At 37.5% G+C, this 23,448-nt stretch overlaps 1 protein-coding gene across 1 annotated transcript in view; it reads left to right on the forward strand.

The window, feature by feature from the left end:
- FMN1 (formin 1) overlaps positions 1-23,448 on the forward strand; it is a 189,729-nt gene that overhangs the window by 32,799 nt on the left and 133,482 nt on the right. The window contains exons 2-3 of the mRNA XM_050898323.1: positions 1,454-1,629; positions 12,786-12,903. Coding sequence (XP_050754280.1) covers positions 1,454-1,629; positions 12,786-12,903 — 294 coding nt within the window. The remainder of the gene's footprint in view (positions 1-1,453; positions 1,630-12,785; positions 12,904-23,448) is intronic.

Genomic DNA, 23,448 nt, shown 5'->3' on the forward strand with positions numbered 1-23,448 from the left:
GAGTATGTCCTAAAATATGCTGTCTTGTGTTTGAGTATCTTGATACAGTTTCATTTCATATATGCAGTGCATAATTTCAAAAAGTGTAAGGTATGTGCAATACTGTTTTTGCAGAAATGCTGTCTTTTGATAGGATCTAATTTTGAGATTTTGTGTGAATAAGAAGAAAGATGAGTTTATTCACACAATAATAACTGATTTGTACTTTGGATTGTTGGCCATTTTACCAAGTATTTTACTTTACTACGCTTATTGATACAGTGTGGCACCTAAATTATTTGGAGCTATAAGCTTTCGGAAAGTTTGAAAATCAGCCTATATTTAAGCAAACAGGCTTACAGGTTCTGATCCTAGTGCCTCTTTTTTAACGTGGTCTTTTAAAATTGGGGAAAATGCAAAAAATTAAAAATAAATTACAAAATTGTACGTGCAGTTCCTTGTATAACGCTAAGCTACCATATGTAGCAGCCAGGAATTGTGCTAGTATCTGAATTTTCCCCTAGAATGTTCCAAGATGGATGTGTCTGTGTATATGAAAGAGGGTATATATCCTAGGGAATATAAGAAGAGGTGTACACATCCTATATCATGTCAGATATTACACTTCAGAGAACACACTGACTTCGTGGAATTCATTGGTTTTCTCATTGCTAAATTAGAGGCTATCATGCAGAAAAAGACTTATTACTGTTTTGGGGGACTAATAGACCAGCGGTGCTGTGAACGGGAGGGAGAGTGCTGGGTGGTTGTAGTGCATTACGTAGAGGTGTGTGCTCTTGGCTGTCAGGTTTTGCTCTTACCTCTCCCACTAAATTCACACCTGTTTGTTTGTAACTAAACTGTTCCAAAACTAGGTTGATACTATGTTTAAGGTTACTGGAGCAAGATGAAGTGTTAAGTACCACTTCTGATTGAGAGAGACTGCTTTTTATGCGTTTGGTGTGAGGGACTAAAGTGGATTGGCACAGTCCCCACTAAGGCTGTGTTTAGCCAATGTCAAAAAGTTTGTCTTATCAGTCTGTTGAACTTCCTTAGCTTAGTTTTATAGTTCACAGCCACCTCTGAAATACGTGTGTGTAACAAGCACATGCAGGAGGGCAAGTAAGAGTGCCTTGGCAGAGGAGGTGAAAACTCAAGCACTTTACCTACAGTGTGTGTCTGTGTATGAGGGAAAGACAAGCAGCCCACTTATTTTGCTAGATCTGTTCCACAAAATTTAAGTACAAAAACATTTTTTCTGAGTGAAAACAAAGTATGTACCCCATTTATGCCATTCTGTTTTGTTTTAAACAAACAGGAGAACTGTACGTGCATGTGGTAGTAGTGTGTACCAGAATTTCAAAAAGATATAGAACTTTCTATATGCAGGCATTACCTGCAGATGCATATAATTATTTCATTTCATTTCATTTCATTTCATTTCATTTCATTTCATTTCACTTCGGCATTCCAGCAGAGTCTGCTTTAAAGGATGACTTCACTGAACGGCTGACTACTTTGGATGTGGCAAACAGAGATGAAGATACCTGGGTTTTGGACTGCAGATTGGGGCTTTCAAACACATTTGCTCATTCAAGTGAGAAAGAGAAGATCAACAGAAATGTGTTGCATTTGAGCCTGGAACTGAATGTGAGTAGGACTCTATTCATGCTATATTGGATTTCAACAAGCATTTGTTATATACAATTACATTTCTGGTATGCATTTATTTCTGGTATGTCTAAAACCATGTTCCAAAATATCTAACAAACTGCAAAGTTTTGGATGAGATACAGTTTTCCAGATGGTTTGTGAGTCCATATGCCTATGTGCGGCTAAGCCTAAGAGCAATACATACAGAAAATTTTTAAAATTATATAAATAGATTAAGATACATGATGTGTCATTTCTAAAATCATGATGAGTGTTTAGTTTAAATCAGTCGTTATCCTGGAAATGGATTCCAGGAGCTAGCAACTAGGAGACGACAAGGATAAGAATAGGTACCAGGAAGATTCAGGTCAGCAAGCAGTGTGTGTGTGCACATGTGTGTGAGCATGTGTGCCGGTGCACAGGTGTGTGTGTGTGTGCATGTGTGTGCGTGCATGTGCGCAGCCCAGGACTGCTGGGAGCCATGCTGTTGCTTCTCAGAGTTTTGGAGCAGCTGAACCGGCACAGGAGTGAGACTGGCCATGAATTTGACAGGAAAAGTTTCTAAACTTCCTGGGATATAAGACACTGAAGCTTTCAGACAGCAACCTGAGTTAAGCACAATGTGAGACACTTGCTCAACATGGCCCAGCCTAATCTAGCTGGAAATACTCATATGCTCCCAGGATGAGCAGTAACCAGCCTACAGATAGACACGTTTCGGCAGTAGTTTTCAAATGGGAGGGAGAAGGGAACAAAATGTAGAAGAGGAAAGAAACGTGGAAAGGATGGAACGGTTGAAAGAAAATGCTTTAAAGACTAGACTACATAATACAGTTTGTGCAAAGAAACACTAACACAAATTTGTGTAACAGTGACATCTATTGGTAGAAATACCAGAATTGACTTAGAAGTACATTTAAAATGCTTCTAATGATGCTTACACTCACCGTTGCTGTTCTCGTGAGCTTGTGACAAAATTGATTTCTTGTCCTAACCTCCTTTTCCTAAAATAATTCATTAGAATGTTGTTGTAGTACAGTGAAGGTACAAGTTTATCCTTGTAATAAAATGTTGAGATGAAAACAAATAACTGGACTGAAAACAACTGTGACATAGTTATCACTGGTACAAATATATGCTACAACAGGAAGAATCCAGTCCATGAGGATACTTTGCATTTACAAAGTCCTTATATAGAGCAAGAGGAGTTCCAAATTAAAAGCCATTTAAGAACAATAATTTGAGTAAAATAAGAGACATCTAAGATTAGTAAGCAGTTTGTTTCCATTTTTCTTACTCTTTTTTAAGCAGCATTTTCTGTGTAAAAATCTAATTACCTGCATTATGAAAAATGGAATTATTTCAGTTTCTTGTAGTTAACAAGGAAGAATATTTATTCCACTATTTCTACGAGATTCAGAACAAAACCCTCAATTTCCATAAGAAAGAGGTCCTCAGCATGGGCTGATGGGCTGCTAGTGACCCACCAGGACACTTTATACTGCAGCTCACTCCCTGTGACACTCTTTCTTGAAAGTCTTTCAGAACAGAACTCTGGGCTGAATTACTTGCAGAGCGCTTGCGTCTCAAAGACTATTTTTCTGCTTCAAGATGAGTCCATGTCCAGTTGTGTGACAAGGGATTGGAGGAGGAGCTGCCGAAAGAACAGTAGTGAGAAGGCTGCTGCTGGTGCTGCCATCAGAATCTGTCTCGACTGCAGCAGTGCTATAAGCAGCCCATAAGAAAGATAATGGCCAAAAACAGGCTGCGTGAGTTGCTCTGGTGACAGCAATCCGTTCCCAGATATCGTCTTCCCTGTGCACTCCTCACACCGGACAGCAAGACTGCTGTGGTCAAAAAATGTGCCTGTGTCTGAAGAGCAACTCTGAAACAAAGATGATGTTTCCAGGAAATAGCAACTGAAATGGACCAGTTTGTTTATTCACAGTTACACTACATCCAGTCATGTGATCTATGGCCCTTTCCTGCTGTTGGAAGAAAAAGTTTAGCCTGACTGATCAAAAAGTTAGGCACTACAGCTTTAAAATGCAGTTATATTCATTACAGTGACAATGTGAAAAACAAAGCTTCTTGTTGAATAGCTCTGCTTTCTATGGATTAGGAGCATCCTTACATAAATTTATAATATATTTGCATATGTGCATATATAGATATACTAGTGTTTGCTTATGTTATTGAAAAGATGTTTCTATTAGTTGGAAGGAGGCAGATAAAGTAGATGAAGGAGAGAGTGAATGAACTCTGCTCTGACAGGAATTTCAAATGCACAATCTGTATCAGAAGCCTGAAAAAAAATCCTGCATTAGATTTTAAATCTTAGTTGGAGCATGCTGCATTCTTATTCACAATCCAGCATAGAGAAGATATAGAGATACAGAAAATAATGAAACAAAATAGAAGTGCAACTCCACCCTATTCTTTACATAGCATTTCATCTCAGATAGAAAAGCACATGAATGAGATGTGAAAATGCAGGTAAAATAACTATTAATAGCTAGTAATTACTTAAGAAATTCTGGTAAGTTATTTGACATGACTATGTGGATTTTATTTTATGAATTTTTTTGTTTAGTCTTTAAACTATTATATCATAGTGTAGATGGGGAGCGAAAGGCCTGTTGAAATGAAAAGAAGGTGAAGAGAGAGCAACCTAAAAAAGGAAAGTACAGAGGGAAAAGATTAAAAATTTGTCTCCATTCTTTGTTACACTAAGTGCCAGCCTTTGTGCCTTAATGCACAAAGATCTTACTCAGTTTACTTACACAGTTTACAGTGATCTTCTGTTCCCTGTCTTTGTTACTTGTATGTCTGCTCGTTTTAACCAGGAGATCAGCCAATACATCTCTCCTACAAGTTCTGCCTCAGAACTACCATTGGTTTTTCATATGATGGGTTTTACAGGCTAACTGTTCCGTACATTTATTGATACAATATGCACTCCTTCAAAATAGTAAACTGGCTTTCTTAATGTGCTTTCTGGTTTTATAACCATATAACTGTTACGGTCTTTTTTCAATTTCTCTAAAATAGTCCATATCTCAATGTCAAGCAGAATTTTGATGAAGATGTTAAAAACCACATTGCATTTGTACAGTCACCTACACCAAATGTGTCTGGTGTCCACTCATTCTGTTAACATCATGTAATGCTGAATTTTGATAAGAATTATCATATCTATATTTCTGTTGCTACATCTGAACTTAATTACTTACATTTAAAGCAATTATATTGGTTTATATTATTTATTGCATTTATTAAATTGCATTTAAAGCAATTATATATATACCCAGATCCTCAAACCTCAGGTAACTTGCTCACATAATGGTCTATAGTGAGGTAACAAGGCTGAGAATAATGATGAAAATCCAGGACTTACAGGTTTCCTTCCATCTTCTCTGCCTTTTCTATTTTAGAGCATTTAAAGAGTTAAAAGACTAAGTATAAACCGAGATAAACAGCAGGAGAGACAGACAGGAGAGCAGGAGAATGTTAAGATCATTATCAGTCAGTACAGCAAGCCTTGGGCTGGGGACAGGGCAGAAGGCAGGACTGTGTCAGCTGAGCTTCAGATCAGTTCAAACAGCCTGAGCCACAACCACAGCCTGCTGCTTCATGTGGCTCTTCTGAAGCCTGACACAATTCGTGCATATTCGATTCCATGATTATTTTCAAGAAATTATGCAAAATTGTCTTGGTTTAAGGCTCTTTATGTGGAAAAAACAGTAGAAAGTTTGTTTTCTATACAGTTTAGCCACTTGGCTGTTTTGTAGAATGTGTCTTCATGCCCTGTTCATGTTTCTCTAGTTTGCTATCACAGTGATCTGAAAAGGCAATCTGAATAGATATGGGGTCAGGAAGCCTTGAGCCCTGCTGTATGATAGTGATAGAAATTAGATTACTTTGTTCTGGTTTATTGTGTGTTTTCTTCAAAGCTAGTTTTAAAACCTACTTCAGGGGAGTTCTTAGATATCCCAAGAACAGAACTGGAGTGAGTTGTAGGTGTGACTTCTGTTTGTGATGAAATGTAGGTCAGAAAGGGTGTGGATTAAACTGTGAGGAATGATTGTCCTTTTGTATAATTAGTGCGTTGACTGCCCTGAAAGTTGCTGTGACAGGTTTTAGGGGCTTTTCTGAGGCACCACAGAGTTGTCAGTTTTATTAAGTAAAGAGACTTGTAACATTATCATAACTGATTTTTTCTAGAGATTTTGAAGTTGTTTCTTCCTTCAGATGCAGTATTACAGCCTGTTGAGAGAGACTTTCTTTATGAGATAGATCCACCCAGCATTAAAACACTTCTGCTAACAAACTGGCTCTGTCTCATTTGCACATCACAATATGATCATCTCCTTCTTGTGTAAAAATATTAAGGGCACATATCGATGTATGTATTTTACCCAGAAACACTCTATTGGGTAAGTACCAATGTGTATTTCATTATCAGTTATGCAGTCCCTCAACATGGGACTGTCCACTGGGATGATCATCAGGTTGTGAGAAAAGTCCTTACAAAAGCGTTATTTGAGGCTGGGGGTTTATGGACTGTGTGGTGAATTTGAGAGACTGGCTGGCTTCCAGTTTTTGATCATTTCTCCAGGGGTAGATATAGAGACGAGTTCCTTTGTTCATCCTAATGCTCAAAAAGCTTGAAGGTTTCTTCTCACTTCCGAGAAGTTCTCACTTCTCACTTCTCACGTTCATTATTGAGAGAAGAGGTACATATAAAGCAGTATCATTTTCTGCAGGCTTGTGAGATTACCTCTGGTTTTATAAGGTATATTTCTACTTCTGGAGTTTTAATTATTCAGTGTTCAACTACGGGTTTTCTAGCATCTCAATACATTGCATAACTTTGGCCAGACACTCAAAGCACCATCCTTTTCACTACCAATTTGATCACTGTCTCGTAAATTTTGTTGGCATGTTGTTTAGACGTAAAGAATGGTTTTCCTGCTTTTAAGTCCACTTTTAAACTAAACTTTTCATATGTACTATTAAAATATTAAATAGTTAGTGGCTATTTTCAGTAACCTGCCTATGTGCAATATTCATAGGACTGTTACAGCTTAGTGACCCTAGATTATTACAGAGAAGTTTTATTCAAAGTCACCTATAAACAGATAAATAGATATTTTGGCATAATCTGAATAAGTATGTTTAGTTTGAAAGGTACCATGAATTTGTTCATATAGGAGTATTTTTTGTTAGTGACCAGCGAAACTGTTCTTGAAAAATACGATTTAATGTTTATCCGTCGTAAGTTAACCAACCCCCAAATAAATAGGTACATAAATAAATAAACAAGGCATAACCATAGAAATTATCAGGACAATGAACAATTAGTCTTGTGGTTGAACATAAAAATACACGTAAATTTAAATGTAGAAAACTTTGGTTCAGTAGGGTCACTTTGCCCCAGTTATTTTGTCATAAGATGAAATTTAGAATTGCTGTGGATTTGCCTTCAAGAAATCTTGTCTTAGGGGAAATCACCAGTGCTGAGGTAGCTGCTTTCCACTTGTCTTATTAACCCTGGGATTATAAGAGTAGGTTGGCATAGGGAGTGATAAAGACTCTGTGTCTCTTTCCTTATGTAGAGCATCCTTTTGTGATATTAATCTATATTAAGCCTAGAAAACCAGGGGAGCCATGACCTGTCAGTCGTTTCTGCCCTTGGCACCTGATGATTAAGCATAGCGGAGAAGCAAGTCCGGAGCTTGCTACAGGAAATGGCAGGCAGTAAGGCAGAAGACATTGTTCTATGTTAAATCACAGATAAAGATGGGAATGATTCCAGTGCCCTTTGTCTATAGGTATGCATGCAACCCTTTAATTGAAAAGGTGTCTGTAAGCTTCATCTAGGCCCTTAGTATTACAATGTGATTTTCAGGACACTTTCTTCCTGCAGTAGATACCAATGACTTTTGCTGTTGACTTCATGATCTTTTATAATATATTGAAAAGGTAAACACATGTTTTTTGTATGGTCTACAATTTTAAACATTAAACTAGAAGTTAAATGTGTTGGGATACTTTGTTGTTGCTTGTTAGCTGTAACATTCAGCTTTTCAGGACATGTTTTTCAGTGATTTGACACCATGGTGTGATCTGCAGCTGATTTCCCTGTGAAGGACAGCTTCCCCCATGTTGCTTAAGATTACTCATCACAGCTAAGTGGCTGACTGTAGAATGACCCTCTAACTTGGGTGCAAAAAAAAGAATAGTATCTTTGAATTTCTAAAGTACTGATGTGAAAATTTGACTAAACAAACTTCTTAAAGGCCAGGGAATAAGAAAAATAAATTCCTGCAGATTTGCAGTCTCCATAGTTCCAAAAAAAAGAAAAGGAACAAAAGTGAAGACTTTTGACTGGAACCTGACCTAAATGTTACTGACTTTCTGAATATCAAAGGTGCTTAGGAGTATTTTGTACTTTCTTTATATGTGCGTTATGAAAAAAAAAATCTGTTATGCCTGACAGCTTCTGTTAATATTGAGTTACAGTCTGGATGATTTCCTTCAAGTGTTTTTGCCAATATAGACTCAAACAAATCTCACACATATAGCATTACCGTCGCAATATATATAGATGAAAGTTATCAAAAAATATGTCAGCAGAGATTGTTCTGTTTTGAAATAGTCCAAGCTTGGGTGCAGTGCAGATGGACAGCCTGCCTGATTTCTAAACAGTTAACTTGGCATTCCTGAGCGCTGGCTGTTTACCCTGCCCACCCAAACAGCTCCTAGTCACTGGGTGTGGCGAAAGCCTTTGATAAGTACCTGTGCACAGTTCACAGAAATCGCTGTGCGGAGTTAGGACAGTAGTAATATGAAACCAGTCCTGTTGGTTTTTGTTCATGGCCCTGGAGGCTGAAATCTGCATTCCAGATGAAACCTGCAGCAAATCGGAAGAGAGCCTCTTTTTTTTCTCCTTTCTTCGGCTTCAAGGGCGCTCACCCGAGTTCGCTCTGGCTGGCCAGGAGCTGGGGACTGCACAGGCTCCGGGCAGTGGCACTGGAAGCTTCAGATTCGTTATTTCGGGTTTCCATTTGACATTTTTTGGTGATTATGGATTTACAAAAGAAGATCTTTGTCAAAGTGGAAAGACTATGCAAAAGAATCCGTCAGGAATTTTCTGCTGAAAACCACTCACAGCTCATGAACTGGGATAAGGAAGTAGCAAGCTACAAATGCGCCCAGTTCTGTTTGGGAGGCTTGTTTATATAGCTGCTCTGCACTTTTTAGCACGTAGGAAGTTGTGTGCAGCCAGTAGGATTGCAGGAGTCCCAGCAGTAACCATTGGTCGAATTTTCAACCGAGATTAGTGCGCTGGCATATTTGCCGTGACAAAAAGCCCTTTGTGTGAAGGAACAAGTTACCGGCTCTGCTGAGAACTTTTTTTGCGGTGGGTCTTTTTGCTGCTCCTGAAGTAGAGTTTGGAGACCCCGACGGACGCTTTGGCTGCCGGCTGCAGCGCTGGAACCGGAAGGAGGGGCAGGGTGACCTGGGGGAGGCCGGCTGCCTTCGCAGGGCAGGGGAGCGCTGCCTGTTGCAGTGCCTGTCGTGAGTTCAGTCTGCTGTCTTAATGCATGTAGTAAATACTTGTTTAGCAGTTAGTAGCGGTGCTAGAAGCAAACCTCTTCTGTACTTCACGCAACATGGAAGAAGAAAATGCGGTGCCTGATGGTAGTGAGCTTTCAGACCTGGAGAATACAGCAGAAAGCGAACCTGATCATTTCACTACATTTTCTGTGAAAACACTTTTTGGATTTACAACTAAATTTGAATCTACAGCTTCGAAAGAAGAAACAGTGCTTAAAGCATTTCAACCTTTGCACACCAATATAAATACTCATGCTAACACCTGGCATGAGAGGAATGATAATGATTGTAATGACAACTCAGAAAATCAGCACGGCATGAATAGTACCAGTGGCCAAGCTGACCCGATGTCTGGCAGGCAAACTGACCTGGAACCGGAGTCAGCTGAACAAAATGAATCGCTTCTTCACCATTTAAGGTTTGTACAGACTTCTTTGTCTGAATCTGACAATGATAACAAGGATGCTATTCTCGTACAAGGTACTTTGGTTCATACAACAAGTGATACAGAATCGGACACGGACAGTAAGGACCTAGACACCGATGAAAACAATACAAGCGAATCTGGGCTAAATAATGCTGCTTTGTCTGCTGAGGCTTTGGACAATAACAATCAAAATAAGGAAGAGTCAGAATCAGAAGGGCACAGCAACAGTGATGACACTGTGGATACAGATGACATTGAGTTACACCCACCAATTTCTAAGCGGCTCCCAAAAGAGCTGGATGATATTCTAGAGCATGACTCCAATGGAAAAGACAAAATGTTAATGGATGAGCAGTTTAGTCGCTTGCTTGCTACAGGGGAATGCCCTCAAGAACTTCCACATGAAGAACAAAGACCTTCAGCTGATAATACATCGCTCCAAAAAACAGCACTGGCTGAAAAGACTTTCCAGCTGCCCGCTTTCTTTAGTGGACTACGTGTGAGGAAAAAGGGACTAACCACAGAGGATGGGGAAACTGTTACAGAAATTAAACCAAGGGAGAATGATTTAGCTCTGCTTAAATTACGACAGCCTGTTAAGAAATCCAGCATTACATCAGGTTTGACCACTAAAAAAAAATCAGCTGAACATAAAGCAAGTCCTACTTTCCTGGAACAGCTCTCGCACTTGTTAAACATAGACGTCTCCAAGAATGAAGATAGAACCGAGGACTCTGGTGAGGGACCTGGGGAGACCGAGGACAGTGATGAAGCTCAAGAGAACAAAGCCTCTGGCAAAACAGAACCACGATTTCCCTCTGAGGAAATAAAATCAAGCCCTGCTGAATCTGCACTGGACGTCTTTAAAGCTTTATTCACACGGCCTCCCAAAAAAGAAACAACTGCAGATACTTCAGAGCTGGAAGCCATAAAACGCAAAATGAGAAATGAAAAAGAGTCCTTGAAAGCTGTATTTGAAAGGTCAAAGTCAAAACCTGGGGATGGACCATCAGACAAATCTGTAGGTTGAATTACTTTTTCTTCCTAAGATCTGGAAGTAGATGGATAAAAAATAATTTCTTGTTTAAAAATTATTGGTGGGGACTTAAGGTCAAAATGTCAGAATTGTCCTCTTCTTTTGGCAATCTCAAATTTTGGATTCCCAACTGAAGAAATCTTGGGGCTAATTTGTCAAAATTCTTGTTCGTCTGCAGTTGTAGTAAAATCAGTTTCTGATTTTAAAAGGTCACTACAAAACAGCTGCCTATATGTTAAGTATGGCTTTAAATCAGTTTGGTGCTGCAAATATTTACTGTAGTATTATTTAATAGTTTCTCAATCTCACTCTGTTTTCTTTCATTGAGTTTTTTATTTTTAAAAGTAATATTTCATTTTACCTTTAGGAATAATTCTATGATAAGAGCTGCTACAAGAAGTTATGGATGATTTTCAACTCAGTTTGTCCAAGACATAGAATTTAAAGTAATTTTTTTCTTATTTACATGCATATATCTGGCTTTGCAAATATTGATAGCATTTAACTTTATCCAAGTATAACTTAGTGATTCCAATTAGACGACTCAAGTTGTGGATTAATGTAAGCATTTGCAAGGTAATATTGTTAGGCATATGGAAATATATTTAGTATATTTTTAAGAAATGAAAAAAAACCATCTATGCGAAGTTTTCATAGAACCATAACGATAAATGAATTTGACTGTGATTTGAACTCTTGAATTAAATGAGTAACCCTTGGGTTTCCCCAACCCCAAATTCTTACAGCTACATCTTTGGCAGATATAATCAGTCCAGAAGATTGTTCTTGTTGGCTAAAGGGGGCATTATCTGAATGATTAAATTTGCAGGATTGGACCCTAAACCTGAAGCTACTTAAGTTAATTTGCTGTGTTGGTTGTACTCCCTTTCAAATTTTTATTCTTACATAAAATTAAAAACTTCTTAAAAATCTTGACTGACACCTAGGCAGACCGATAATACCAGTTTGTAGTAAATTACCTATGAGGAGAAAAGAGATACTTGTTGGCCGCGGCATGTACAGCAATTGCAGTCTGTGTGTGCCTTTCCCATTCCTGGCTAGCTTCTTCCTGCTTACACCGTTCCGTGTGCTGTGCTGGCGTAAGCGTTTGTGTGGCTCGCAGCAAACCTATTCGGGAAGCTCTCATCGCACACAGTGAGGGAGGAAGCACAAGACTAAGCAGGAGTGGCTTTTATAGATGTCTGCTTAACGTCCGGTCTAGTACAAATGTACATTTTCTCAGGGCAAAGCCAGAGTAAAAGGGTCTTGCCTTTCCTTTTTCCTTGCTCATGTGGGCCATTTATGGGGCCACTTTCATACAGGGTTTTGCTGTTGCTGCAGTTGTGTCTATGCAAGTACTCGTAGTAGCATGTTGTAAATCAGATTACAGAAATGTTAGAGATGTAAAAAAACCTCCAAAACATAAAACTCTAAAAGAATGCTTGTTTAGTGGGGGGGTTTTTTTCCCCATTTAAAGGGTTGTTTTAGCATTCCAGTTGACAGTGCAGTCCCATTAACAGCTGCAGCAGCACTTTGATGTGGCAGTATTACGTGGTATGTGGACTGAGCAAGCTGCTGGGGGTGGGGCAGGAATTTCATAAACTAGCTCTGCTTCCAGAAAGTTATATTGTCAAATGATGTCTGAGGTGAATCGCTCTGCTTCCAGAAAGTTATATTGTCAAATGATGTCTTAGGTGAATCGCTCTAATGTTTACTTGTAAGAGGAGCACAGATGGGTCTTTTCACTCTGAAAAAGAGATACAGGAAGAAAACCTAGTGTTCTTGACCACCTCTGTGGTTCACCTAATGATAGACAGCTTTCCACACTGATGTGAACAGTTTCAACAAATCATTGTATGTCACATGCATTATGTTACTTTCCTCCTCAAAATTATTTTTCTACACTGATTTCTTTGTATCCGTTCCAACCAACTGAGCACTGTTTCAGTCAGTAGAATGAGGCAGATAACCATTCTGGAGTACACATCTAGAGCTGAGCATGGCGGTTGCTGTTTTGGAATCAATTGATACTGCAGACTTTAACTTTTTCTTGTGTAATTTTAACAGCCTGACCTGAGTCCCTCAGAGCAAGATGACAAGACTCCAGGGAGACTCCAGACTGTCTGGCCGCCACCAAAAGCAAAGCACGAAGAAGTAAAAGTAGGATTAAAGTACACAGAAGCAGGTAAAACAAAGAGGTGAAGCATTTGCAGAAATTAGTTTCTGACATTTTTAATCTTGTTTGATACAGAGATGGTGATAAGTCACAGTATTTTCTTATATGGAAAAACAGACCTTATGTTTTGGATGTATTGTTTACTGCTACTTGTTAAGCATCTGATTTTTAAATGTAAATGGCTAAATCTGTGTTGAAATCTAAATGCTTGCCTGTACAAATTCATGAGGAAAGAAGTGGGTTTTCTGATAAATTAAGTTATCCATTTCTAATGGGATTCTGTTCAAATGAGCGACAGAATAGTGAACAAATGGAAACCTGACTGCCTTTTCCATTGCCTTAGAATGCGGGGGGCAGTGACCTGCTGGACTCTAGTCTGGCTGCAGATTTTCTTCAGGTAGTGTCCAGAATAAAAGTAACAAATACCATTATTGCAACTTGCGTATAAACAGGAATACTGATGTCTGCTCAGATCACTTTTATAGCTAGCCATGTATATTGTTCTATACAAATGTGTGAGAGGGTATGTCTGAAACGCAATGCTAACTAGTTATCAGATAAGTTTTCCACAGAAAAACATTTCTTAATTTTTTGTTATTTAGATAAATACTTACATAACATATTTACAAGGGAAAAAGCGATTATTGTGGCCACCACAAGTCTGTTTCAAATTTGTATTCTTAAATATAAAACAGGAAGCCCTTGTTGCTCAGAAATTAGTCATGAACCGTGGAATTGTCTGAAATATTGAAAGGCAATAGACCGTCTGTTCTTCATGTACCTGGAGATTTTAGAAAATACCACCTAGAAAGGATTAAGCGGAATTAATAAACAAGCTTTTACACTACCTTGCTGTGAGAAATTGTACAGGGTAATGCTTTATGGTTCTTTCCAATTCCAGTGGATATCCATTTGGCCTTGTATATGAGAGAGAACAAATAGGAGCAGTGGATCTACTGCTTTGTATTGTTTAGTGTATTACTTCTTTCTCCCTCTTTCTTCAGTTTTCTCGGCCTTAATCTTCCTTTTTTGTAAAGTGGGCATGATACTGGAAGTGTAAAAGTTGCTGGAAGATTCAGAAAACTTGGTTTTGACAGGAAGAACACGATTCTGGTATGGACAGAATTGAATTTACACTGCATCTGATCGGTCTGAGATATGAGAGTCTATCACTAGATGACCAGGACAGGTACTCAGCTGTTGACAAAGAGTGCTACAAGCTCTTTCTGTTACTCTTAGATTCTTATTACAGGCTATATGCTTGCCGTATTTAATTTTACCTAAGTAAATATTTTTTTCTCCTAATGACTGTAATCATCTGTGGCAAAAACATATGCTGAAACAAAGAAAGGAAAGGAAACTGAATTAACAAAAGCTCCAGATTCTACTACTTGTAGAGAAATTAGGTCATGCTTTCCTGAAATTTGAATAGGAAGGACAGACTGGCTTAGAGCCCATGTAAATTGTTACTCTTTTGTTACTGTGATATTTTGGGTGGCAGTGTCATCAACATGCTGATGGTTAGTTTGCTAAGTCAAATTTTTATACAGACCAGATTCTGCAGTTCATTAGTCACTCCAGTGTCTGGCAGAGAGAGGGATTTGAATGAAAACAAACTGCTGGTGATTCAGCTAGGATGAGACAGAAGCGGTGCTTTTAAAGGAAATAGGCAAAGACTATATTTGCAACGTATGTTAAGAGTGCAGTAGAGTTATAGGTGTACCTCAGTGATTAGCAGGTTTGTGTTTCTCTCAGCTGTTCATGGATGCCCAGAAAGCAGTTGTGGCAGCAAGGACACTGCAAGCAGTTGTAAATTGATTATGATGGATCAGTTACATCTGCTTTTCTGAGTGCTAGGGTGACTGTTTTAAAGCACTGTGTACAGGAATGAATTTATGCAGTCTCCTGCAAGTGAAGGAAGGTACTGTTCATGAGTAATGCTGATAAAATTAAAAAAACAGTTTGTATTCAATGTTGGTCTTATTGCTGGGGAGTGGGGTTTGTGGGGTTTTTAAAGAATATGAAAGTGGCAGTACAGCATTACTTCTAAACTCAGCATGTTCTCTCTGACAGTGGTTGGTACCTTCAAAGTGCATGTGTATACTGGCATTTCCCCTCATCCCCCTTCCCATCCAAAATTCCTTCCCAGCCACCAGTACCTTAGGAACTTCTTGTCCACAAAGTAGGCTTCTTAAAAATATGATATAATGATCACCGTTAAACTGACTGGTCTCAACCAGTCTCAACCTGAAACCCTATTTCTTACCCCAGTGTCTTGTCCTGGCAGCTAAGATCAAATGAAAAATTATTGATTTCAGAATAGAGTTCAAAAATTGTGTGTGGCAGGGATGTTTGTGATTCCAGTCTTCCTCCACTGATGTTCCTGAATAGATGATTATCTGTAACATAAAAAAATGCTGAAGTGACTTGTTTTAACTTTCAGTCAACGATTTATGTTAATGTTTTAATTTCTGTGATTAAGAGTTTAATCTATCAGAACAATAGGAATCTATATAGAAACAGTAATAATAGGCTGAATTATTAGGTAAGTATTCATTTACCATAGCTTTATTTTAGGTTTAAACAAAATACATCTGTCACAAGTGTGATCACATCCAAGGATAAATCTGTGGACCTAAGTCTTTGTACTTCTAACAGGGTACAAGAATATGTACTTATTTTATGAGGTATCATGGATTTTTTTTTTCATTTGTCATGAGAAAGTAGTATTTAAAGTAACACTGAAAATTTGAAAGTTGGAATACTGTAATCTTCCTTGCAATTCTGCACCAGGTCTTTGATTTACTTCTTTCATCACCATGCACTATGGCAGCTATGACAGGAAGGTAGGGATATTGAGGGAGAAGATTCCTGGCTTTTTGATCTTTTCTCACCTCCTTGCCATGTTTTTCCTCATTGTTCTTGTTGCCTAGTGGAAGCAAGAAATTCAGGCTTAATTTGGCCTACGCAGCAGACATCACAGTGACTCACAGCAGCTTGGAGGAGTAGCTAACTCCCTCCTGAGGCTCGTAGTCTGGCTTGATGTGTGGGAAACCAACTGAAAAGCAAATGGACATAACAAGGAACACGTGTGTGGGGCTGACTAGGCCTGTTAGGAATATTAGAAGTGAAAGAAATTAGTGAACAAATATAACTCTGCAACAGGTTTTTTTCATGCCTTTGATAACATCTTGTGTAGTCATAGTATTGTCACCCCCAACACCCGAATCTTGAGTTGTAAATTTTGAATTAAAAGGATGATATTATGATATTTTGTCATATCTTATATTTTCTTAATCCTTTAATTCCTCTGTTTCCATAGAGCAAGTGACTGCGTTGTCAACTGGCTCCCTGTAATTAGCACAAGCTGCTTGCGTGGTTCTCTAGAGAAACTGGAACTTCTTTGAAGTGTGTCAGTCTAAAATAGCTGAAGTCCAGAAAGCATGTAGTACATTACACCGTTTATATCCTGGAAGACTAGAAAAAGGGTATTTTAATGTATAGTTATAGGTTTATTCCATGGAAATCTTTCCCGTGTAATCAAAGACATTTCTGTGCATATTTCTCTGGTCCTAAAGTTATGTTCTGGTTTCATTAAAAGTTTCTTTTTCTTTTTCCTCCATAATTCTTAGAGAGATTTCTCCCATTTTTTAAGCATTAAATCTGATAGAAGAGTAGATGTGTCAGCTATTACGTATGGTGAAAATATCTAGCCGGGTAGAGGAGACAAATTCATGTCTATACTGAGCGAACTCACCTATGATACTGGATCACATAGAATCCGCATATAATGAATGTCTCAGCTGCTGCGTCTGACTAGATCAGCACTTGCAGCCTCTCATGTCCAAAAGAGGAGTTTAGACATGAGTTCTGCTGCTCATAAAACTACTTATGTTTGAAGAACAGTCTCCACATTAAGGTGGCATAGATATACAGATCCTGTGATTCCTATTAAAAAATGCATTTTTAGCCATTAGGGTGAAAATAGTTCTCATATAAAACAGAGAGAGTTTAGTCTTTTGCTTAAGCAAAACAGAAATTAAAAAAGTGATGAGAGAAGTATTTGACATTCCTGCTGGAGAAAATGTAAAAAAAAAAAATCAAGTTGAAACATTAATCCATTTAGTGCTTTTTTCATTACATGTTTTCTTGTTAATTCAAATGTCTGTATTTAACATTAAAAAACCCTGTTCTCTCACAGTCTGTCTATTCATCATCCTTAAATCTGCAGTGAGGTAATGCTGTCGCTATGGTGCCACAATTTCTATAACAACAATCTGTGATGCTGTAAGCACAATTTTCAGGGTAAATAAAATCAGGAGGTGAATGAGAGAGCTCTTATTAGACAAAAAGTGTCTCAATAAATGGCAAATGAAATACAAAATAATGGCAGAGGTTTATTGCCAAGTCTCAAATATATTAAAGCCTTGGCCCCCTATGCTCTGGGTTCCCAGCAAGAAAATCACTTTATGGTCACGATGTAAATGCAGAGAATAACCAGCTTATGTGAGAGAAAGAGAGGCATAATGGTCTGAACAAAGACATGAGAGATAAGAATATGATTTCTTATCTTTCTTTAACATAAACTTCCTTTGTGGCCTTGAACAATATGTGTTTGTCTCTAAAAAAGACATAATGCTTGATGTTGTTAATGTCCTGAAGGAAGTTGTTGTAACAGTGGCTGCTAACAGTTGGTTTCATCTTAAAATTAAAAAATTGACATTTTTTTAGTAATTGCAGTTTATTTGATTTCAGTGTGGTATTTGGGGTTTGGTTCTGGGATCCTATTATAAATTTTATTGTAATGAATTAGATAAAGCAGGACTACAGCAAGCAGGATATTATGCATTGGTTGAAGGTAGTGTTTTTGTGATTTAATGGTCACTGATCAATTTGATGTGACCTCAGAGTGCAGGTAGGCTGCATAAAGGTTTTGTAAATTATTGTACTGCATTTTACTGCATTTATTGTGCAGCATGAGAGGCGTATTTGGCCATATGATGTCAGTGTTTCATATTCTGACAAATACACTAGCTTGTTATTGAGAAGCTGAGTTTTTTATTACAAGCCAGATTGTTGTAGCCATATTAAATACCTCTAGAGTAACAATGACATTTTCTCCCCTTACTTATGCCAACTAAAGCTATAATTTTATGGATTTGGAAGGTATTGGGCATAGTGCTGCTTGGAAATCTCTACAGTCTCAGACAAACGGGTTGTGCATGTGCTGATCAATGCAGCAGCCACTTTTCCAGATATCTTGCAGCCCTGTCTGCTAAGATTTACTTTGAAAATATTAAAAAACCACCTCAAAAACAAGCAAGCAACAGAAACTTCCTTTGCTTTTCTCTCCCCACGTCAGCTGATACTGTCATTCATACTGTGCCTCTTGAGATAGGAACAAAGAGATAGGCACCTGTTAATGCTGAAGATTTGTTGTTAAGGTGCTTATGTTCCATTTTCAGCCCTTTTGCTACCTTCTGGAATGACTTCAGGAAAGTTGTGAGACCTTTCCAAGCTTCAGTTTACCCATCTGTAAAATTGGGATAGGAATCCTGACCTATTTTTCAAACTAAGTTCAATTCCTTTTCTGGTTACAGGCTATTAGCATTAGATAGAGATGCAGAATGGAGAAGAATACTGACTTTCTAAACTTAAATCTGCAAAAAAATAACACTTACAGTATGGTAACTGTGCCTAAGGCTGTGTGATAAAATGTTCATGCCTTCCTATATGCTGAGGATTATGTTATTACAAGGTGAGGGGTAAGAAGAGTTATGCTCCACATTTTCAGTAAAAATCCCTGCTTTATTTCCATTATGCATACCATCTATAGAGATGTAGTAATTTTAGGACACCTGTTGTTTTTGAGTCTGGATGCATCTATTGCAGCAGATGTCTAACAAGGGCATGTTTTACAGTATACAAAACCATATCTGGATGCATACATCTGTGTAGCCATAGATACCAGCGTGCTTAAGAATTCACAGACAGAACAGCTTTGGTCCACTCAAAGTAGAAAGTTGATTTTTAAACTACATTTTTCCTAGTGAGAAGATTAATCTATTATCTGAATATAATGAAGGGAAGTTCTGTGAATTATTTCTTTTAATGTAGTTTTTATTTTGAAATGTAGGCACCACTATGAATCCTACCAATGTGACGTTGCAAAGGCCCAAAACGATCACAGGGTTTTACAAGATGATTCTCGTTATATAATTGAAATGCAGTGAAAGAGCAATTGTGTACAGCACAAGAAGAATGGCTTTGTATTTTATTTCCATGGTTCTATTTAAAAATATATGAGGCCCTTTATATAACAGAAATGCCTCTGAGTTTTATTGAATTCACTTTCCTGTTCTCTAGTCTCACTGTTCACATGATCTGAAGTTGTTTGGTCCAGCATTTGAACATGAGAGATTTAGATACTAGTCTAAATGAAACCCTGAGTCTGAACACCCTGATGCTTTCTGAAAATTTGCACCTGGATTTAGAACTGCTTTTTGGGTTTCTTTTTACTTAAATTCAGTATCATCCCTGCCAAGTTTGCCCCCTCTGCTACAGCACAGACACGTACTCTTACCTGTAAAAAAACCAACCCTGTTTATTGTACGTTTCTTAGTTTTGTATATATCCATGTTTTAAGTTTGTCAACAGTTCTAAACTTAAGAACTGCTGAGAATATATTGGGGAAGTGCTGTGCCTATGTGTGTGGATATGTAGTGTGCCTACACTCACCAACATACCCACATTTGAATAAATATACACTTATACTGCATGTATAGTATACATGCATTCTCAACATATACTTACTACATATAGTATACAGTGATTGCGAAGCTGTTACAGATCTAGAATAAGTGCTTTGTATTTTAAATTTGTGCTAGATGAAGTAGAGTCTGTAACTCATCAAAGACATTCTGTAATAAATTTGTTCTTTGTGTTTGCTGATAAGGTGTTGTTTGTTTACCGTATTGCATTGGTGAATGAGGTCCTGTAATAGATTGTTTTTGTAAATATGAAGTAGGACATTTATTGAGAAAGAAATCATGTTGAATGTCCCCAGCAGCAGTACCTCTAATGTTGCCTTCCTGGGAGGGTGAAAATGACAAGTGAAAATATTCATTTCTGGTATCAGGTAAATGAACTGTAGCTGTAACCTCTCACAGGAGAGGAACGATCAAGCAGATAAGTTACTCAGGTGACTGCTTCTGAATAGTGCTTTATACTGCTTTGCAGTCAGAAAGCGTAAGAACTCTTTTCTTCATTTCCATAACAGAGAATCAAGGGGTTGCTGGTTTTTCCTTCAGGAGGCTGCTTTTCTGTGGGTATCGTTTTGTTGTTCTCAGGGAATTCAATGAGTGTTGTGAAGTTACTTCATTTTCTATAGTAAGTTAACTCTTGTATCTTCTGTATTATCTCAATATCCAGACAGTATTTAGATACTGGACTACTGACTTGTTTAGTACTGTTTATTCTCCACCTGTCCCTCTCTATCTGACTCCCTTCCTCACATCTTCCATATTTTCACTGTACCAGAATCTTTAAGGTGCTGAAAATCATTGAAATTTTGGGCTTGGAGGGTTCTTCCTTCCCTTAAAAGTAAAAAAAAAAAAAAAAAAAAGAAAAAAATTTAAGTTGAAGTGAAGGATGTCTGCTCATTTCCTAGTCTGGGGAATTGACATCCTTATATGTATTGAATTATGGAGCTGTAAAAGAGTTCAGGCTCAATAGGAAGTAAAGAAAGGAGGACAGATAGGAGTAGATGGAATGGGGTGAGGGAAGAATGATTAGAATAATGTGTCAAAACTACATTCAGTATTGTTTTAGCCAACCCCTACCCCTAAAAAATAGGTAATTCTAAGAATTTCTTTAAGTACCAAATAATTTTAATTTCCTAGTTCTAAAAGGATGCTTAAGTGCAAAACCTGTTCAAATTGGTGTTCAGAAAGTTTAACGAAGTCTGTCTGTCAGCTTCTTATAAATGTAAGCTTTGGGCTTTCACTGACCCAATCATCTTGTAAAAAATGTATAAGCCACAATTTGTCTACTTAAAATGTTGCATTCATGTAGCATTTCGAATAAATGTCTGTATTGCTCCCAGTGTAACTTCTGGGTGAAAATTATGCTTTGTAAACACCATTCCAACACTGAACAAATAACATGTTTTGAAAGTTGCTCATGACTATGTTTATTGGAAGAAAAGCCTGAACATTTGCTGCTTTTTAGGACTGTAGCCTGAAAAAGCCTGGAAGGTTGCATCAATGCGCCGGTAAAAATAAATATATAAATAATACAAAAGGCGCAGCTGTGGTGCGTGGATTCCCTTTGACACCTGGTGGTTAAAGGGGAAAACTACATGGGGAAATAATGGAGGAGGAAACAAAGGCTACAGTAAAAGGGAAAGTAAAAGGGAATATTGAAAATGATGGGACCAAGGGTTACCAAGGAGGGAGAAAAGATTAAGAAACCCTCACTATTCTGAAATTTAATGAATCAGCTCAATTAAAAGTTAATTATTTCCTTTGTACTACAGGGTGTGGTACATCTCAACAGCGGTAGATTGCACTCAAGTTTTCCAGCCTTGGTTCTCTAATTACTTTTAAATTGTGTTAACATTATTTTGCATGTTTCCACATACTGAGTTTAATATGTAAGATTTTTTACAAAAATGAATGTACTGACCAGAAGTGGCTATATAGGTCATTTATCTTTAAAGCTTCTACTTTCTACTTGAAGTTTTGAGATCATGGCAGAGAAGGTTCCTAAATTGCTTATGTAAAGTTTGAGGAGTAACTCATCTATTTGAAATGTGAGTAATGGAGATTTCTGTGGGAAAGGTTTTCATATAAGATTTTATTTAAAATTATTCAAGTAGGTAAGTTGTTTTATTACTAAAGAAGAAAAGGTGATTTTTGCACAGCACAGTTTTGAACACAAATAGAATAATACTGAATAATATTTGAGTGTGTATGCTTGCTTTTTGCAACAGTTTTGGAGAATGAAAATTGCCATTCGAAACATTGTGACCCCCTATATCCAGTATTCCCAAAGTTGTGGGTTAAATTTTCAGGTCACCAGATGTACCAGTGAACGCTTGTACTTTTCTTTTAGAAATGGTGATGAGCAGTGCAGCTTGCTCAGTATCATGACAAAGATTTACATGAGTATGTATTGTGTATATTTGTAAATGGTATTGCTGCTCTGTATTCAGATAATTTCTGTGTGATTATACAATTGCACATATGTTAAGCATTTGCATAAATTACATAGGTTGTCCAAAACATCCAGATTTTATTTCATGTTTGATTTTCTATGCATTAAGGAAAAACTTGCATGCTATAGTGTGTATTTTCTTTGCAAAACAGTGAAGCATGCCTCATACTTTACTAATCATTAGTAATATCTTATATGCTTTATTTCTACCACCCGGTGGCATATGTCATGCATTGGCCACCATTATTGCACAGTCTATCGTTTTTTTGAAAAGTGCATGTTTTAGAAACAACTTAAAAAGCAAAACAAGGAATTCTTGAAAGCGTTCCCACCCCAAACTTGTGTCTTCTAATCAGATTGTATGGAATGAATCTGTCAGAAGAGGCTACGCTTTATGATCTGCATTTCTCTCTTTGCCTTGCCAAGCAACATGAAAAGACAATAATGAGTGAGCACCATTGTTATTTCCAACTGAAAATCTTGAGGAATGAATAAAATAAATTATGTAATCATTCTACAGTGTGCGATGTGCAATTCTGTGTATATATTGAGCTGAGAGCTTTATAGAGATATTTGCAAGTTTGTTTTCATAGTAAGTGTTACTATGGTTAACTAAGGAATGTCCATGGGATTTTTTACATCCTAGAAATTTATTTAAATATTGCTATTTGATTTTGATTTGATTTGATAGACAGTGCTAATATCTAGGAACACTTAGGAAATTAAGCAATTCATAAACAGTTGATAATTTTTTGCAAAACAAAATTATATAAATGGGAGCTGAAAATACTGACTGAGGTATATGTTTGTAGTAATGAATAAAAAGCAGGGAGTCTGCCAGACTCCCTGCTAGGATACATATTTAATGAGTGTAAAAATATAAATTCCCTGTGTGAAGCTTAAATACAATCTTACTTATGCTTTTGTCTCTAGCTCACCTAAAGCTTTACAAGGAGGGACGAGCAGGTGGGTGGAACAGTGTAATGTTGTCCGTCTGTGTCTAGTCTTTGGTCTTTTTTGTTACTGTAAAGGCAGTATTTACCTTTCCTTGATGAAATAAAAATGGTAAAGGCAGAGTCTGCAGTACCTACCACTGTTTAGGACTAAAAATTTAATAAAGACTACAGAAGTTCTGTAATACAGATGAGGAACTGTTCTAGAATTCTAGCTTACATTACTTCAGTTTCAGTGGCTGCCATCCCACTAAAGTGAGTGGAACTTAGGTTGATTTCTTTGACTTTCAGATCCATCCCACAACACTGAGTGTGAATTTTTGCAAAGTTAAGATTTGAAGCCTGATTGGAAGAAGATCACAATTGAGAACTGGTGTATTATTTT

The sequence above is a fragment of the Gymnogyps californianus genome, chromosome 5, assembly GCF_018139145.2.
Source record: "Gymnogyps californianus isolate 813 chromosome 5, ASM1813914v2, whole genome shotgun sequence".
NCBI lineage: Eukaryota > Metazoa > Chordata > Aves > Accipitriformes > Cathartidae > Gymnogyps > Gymnogyps californianus.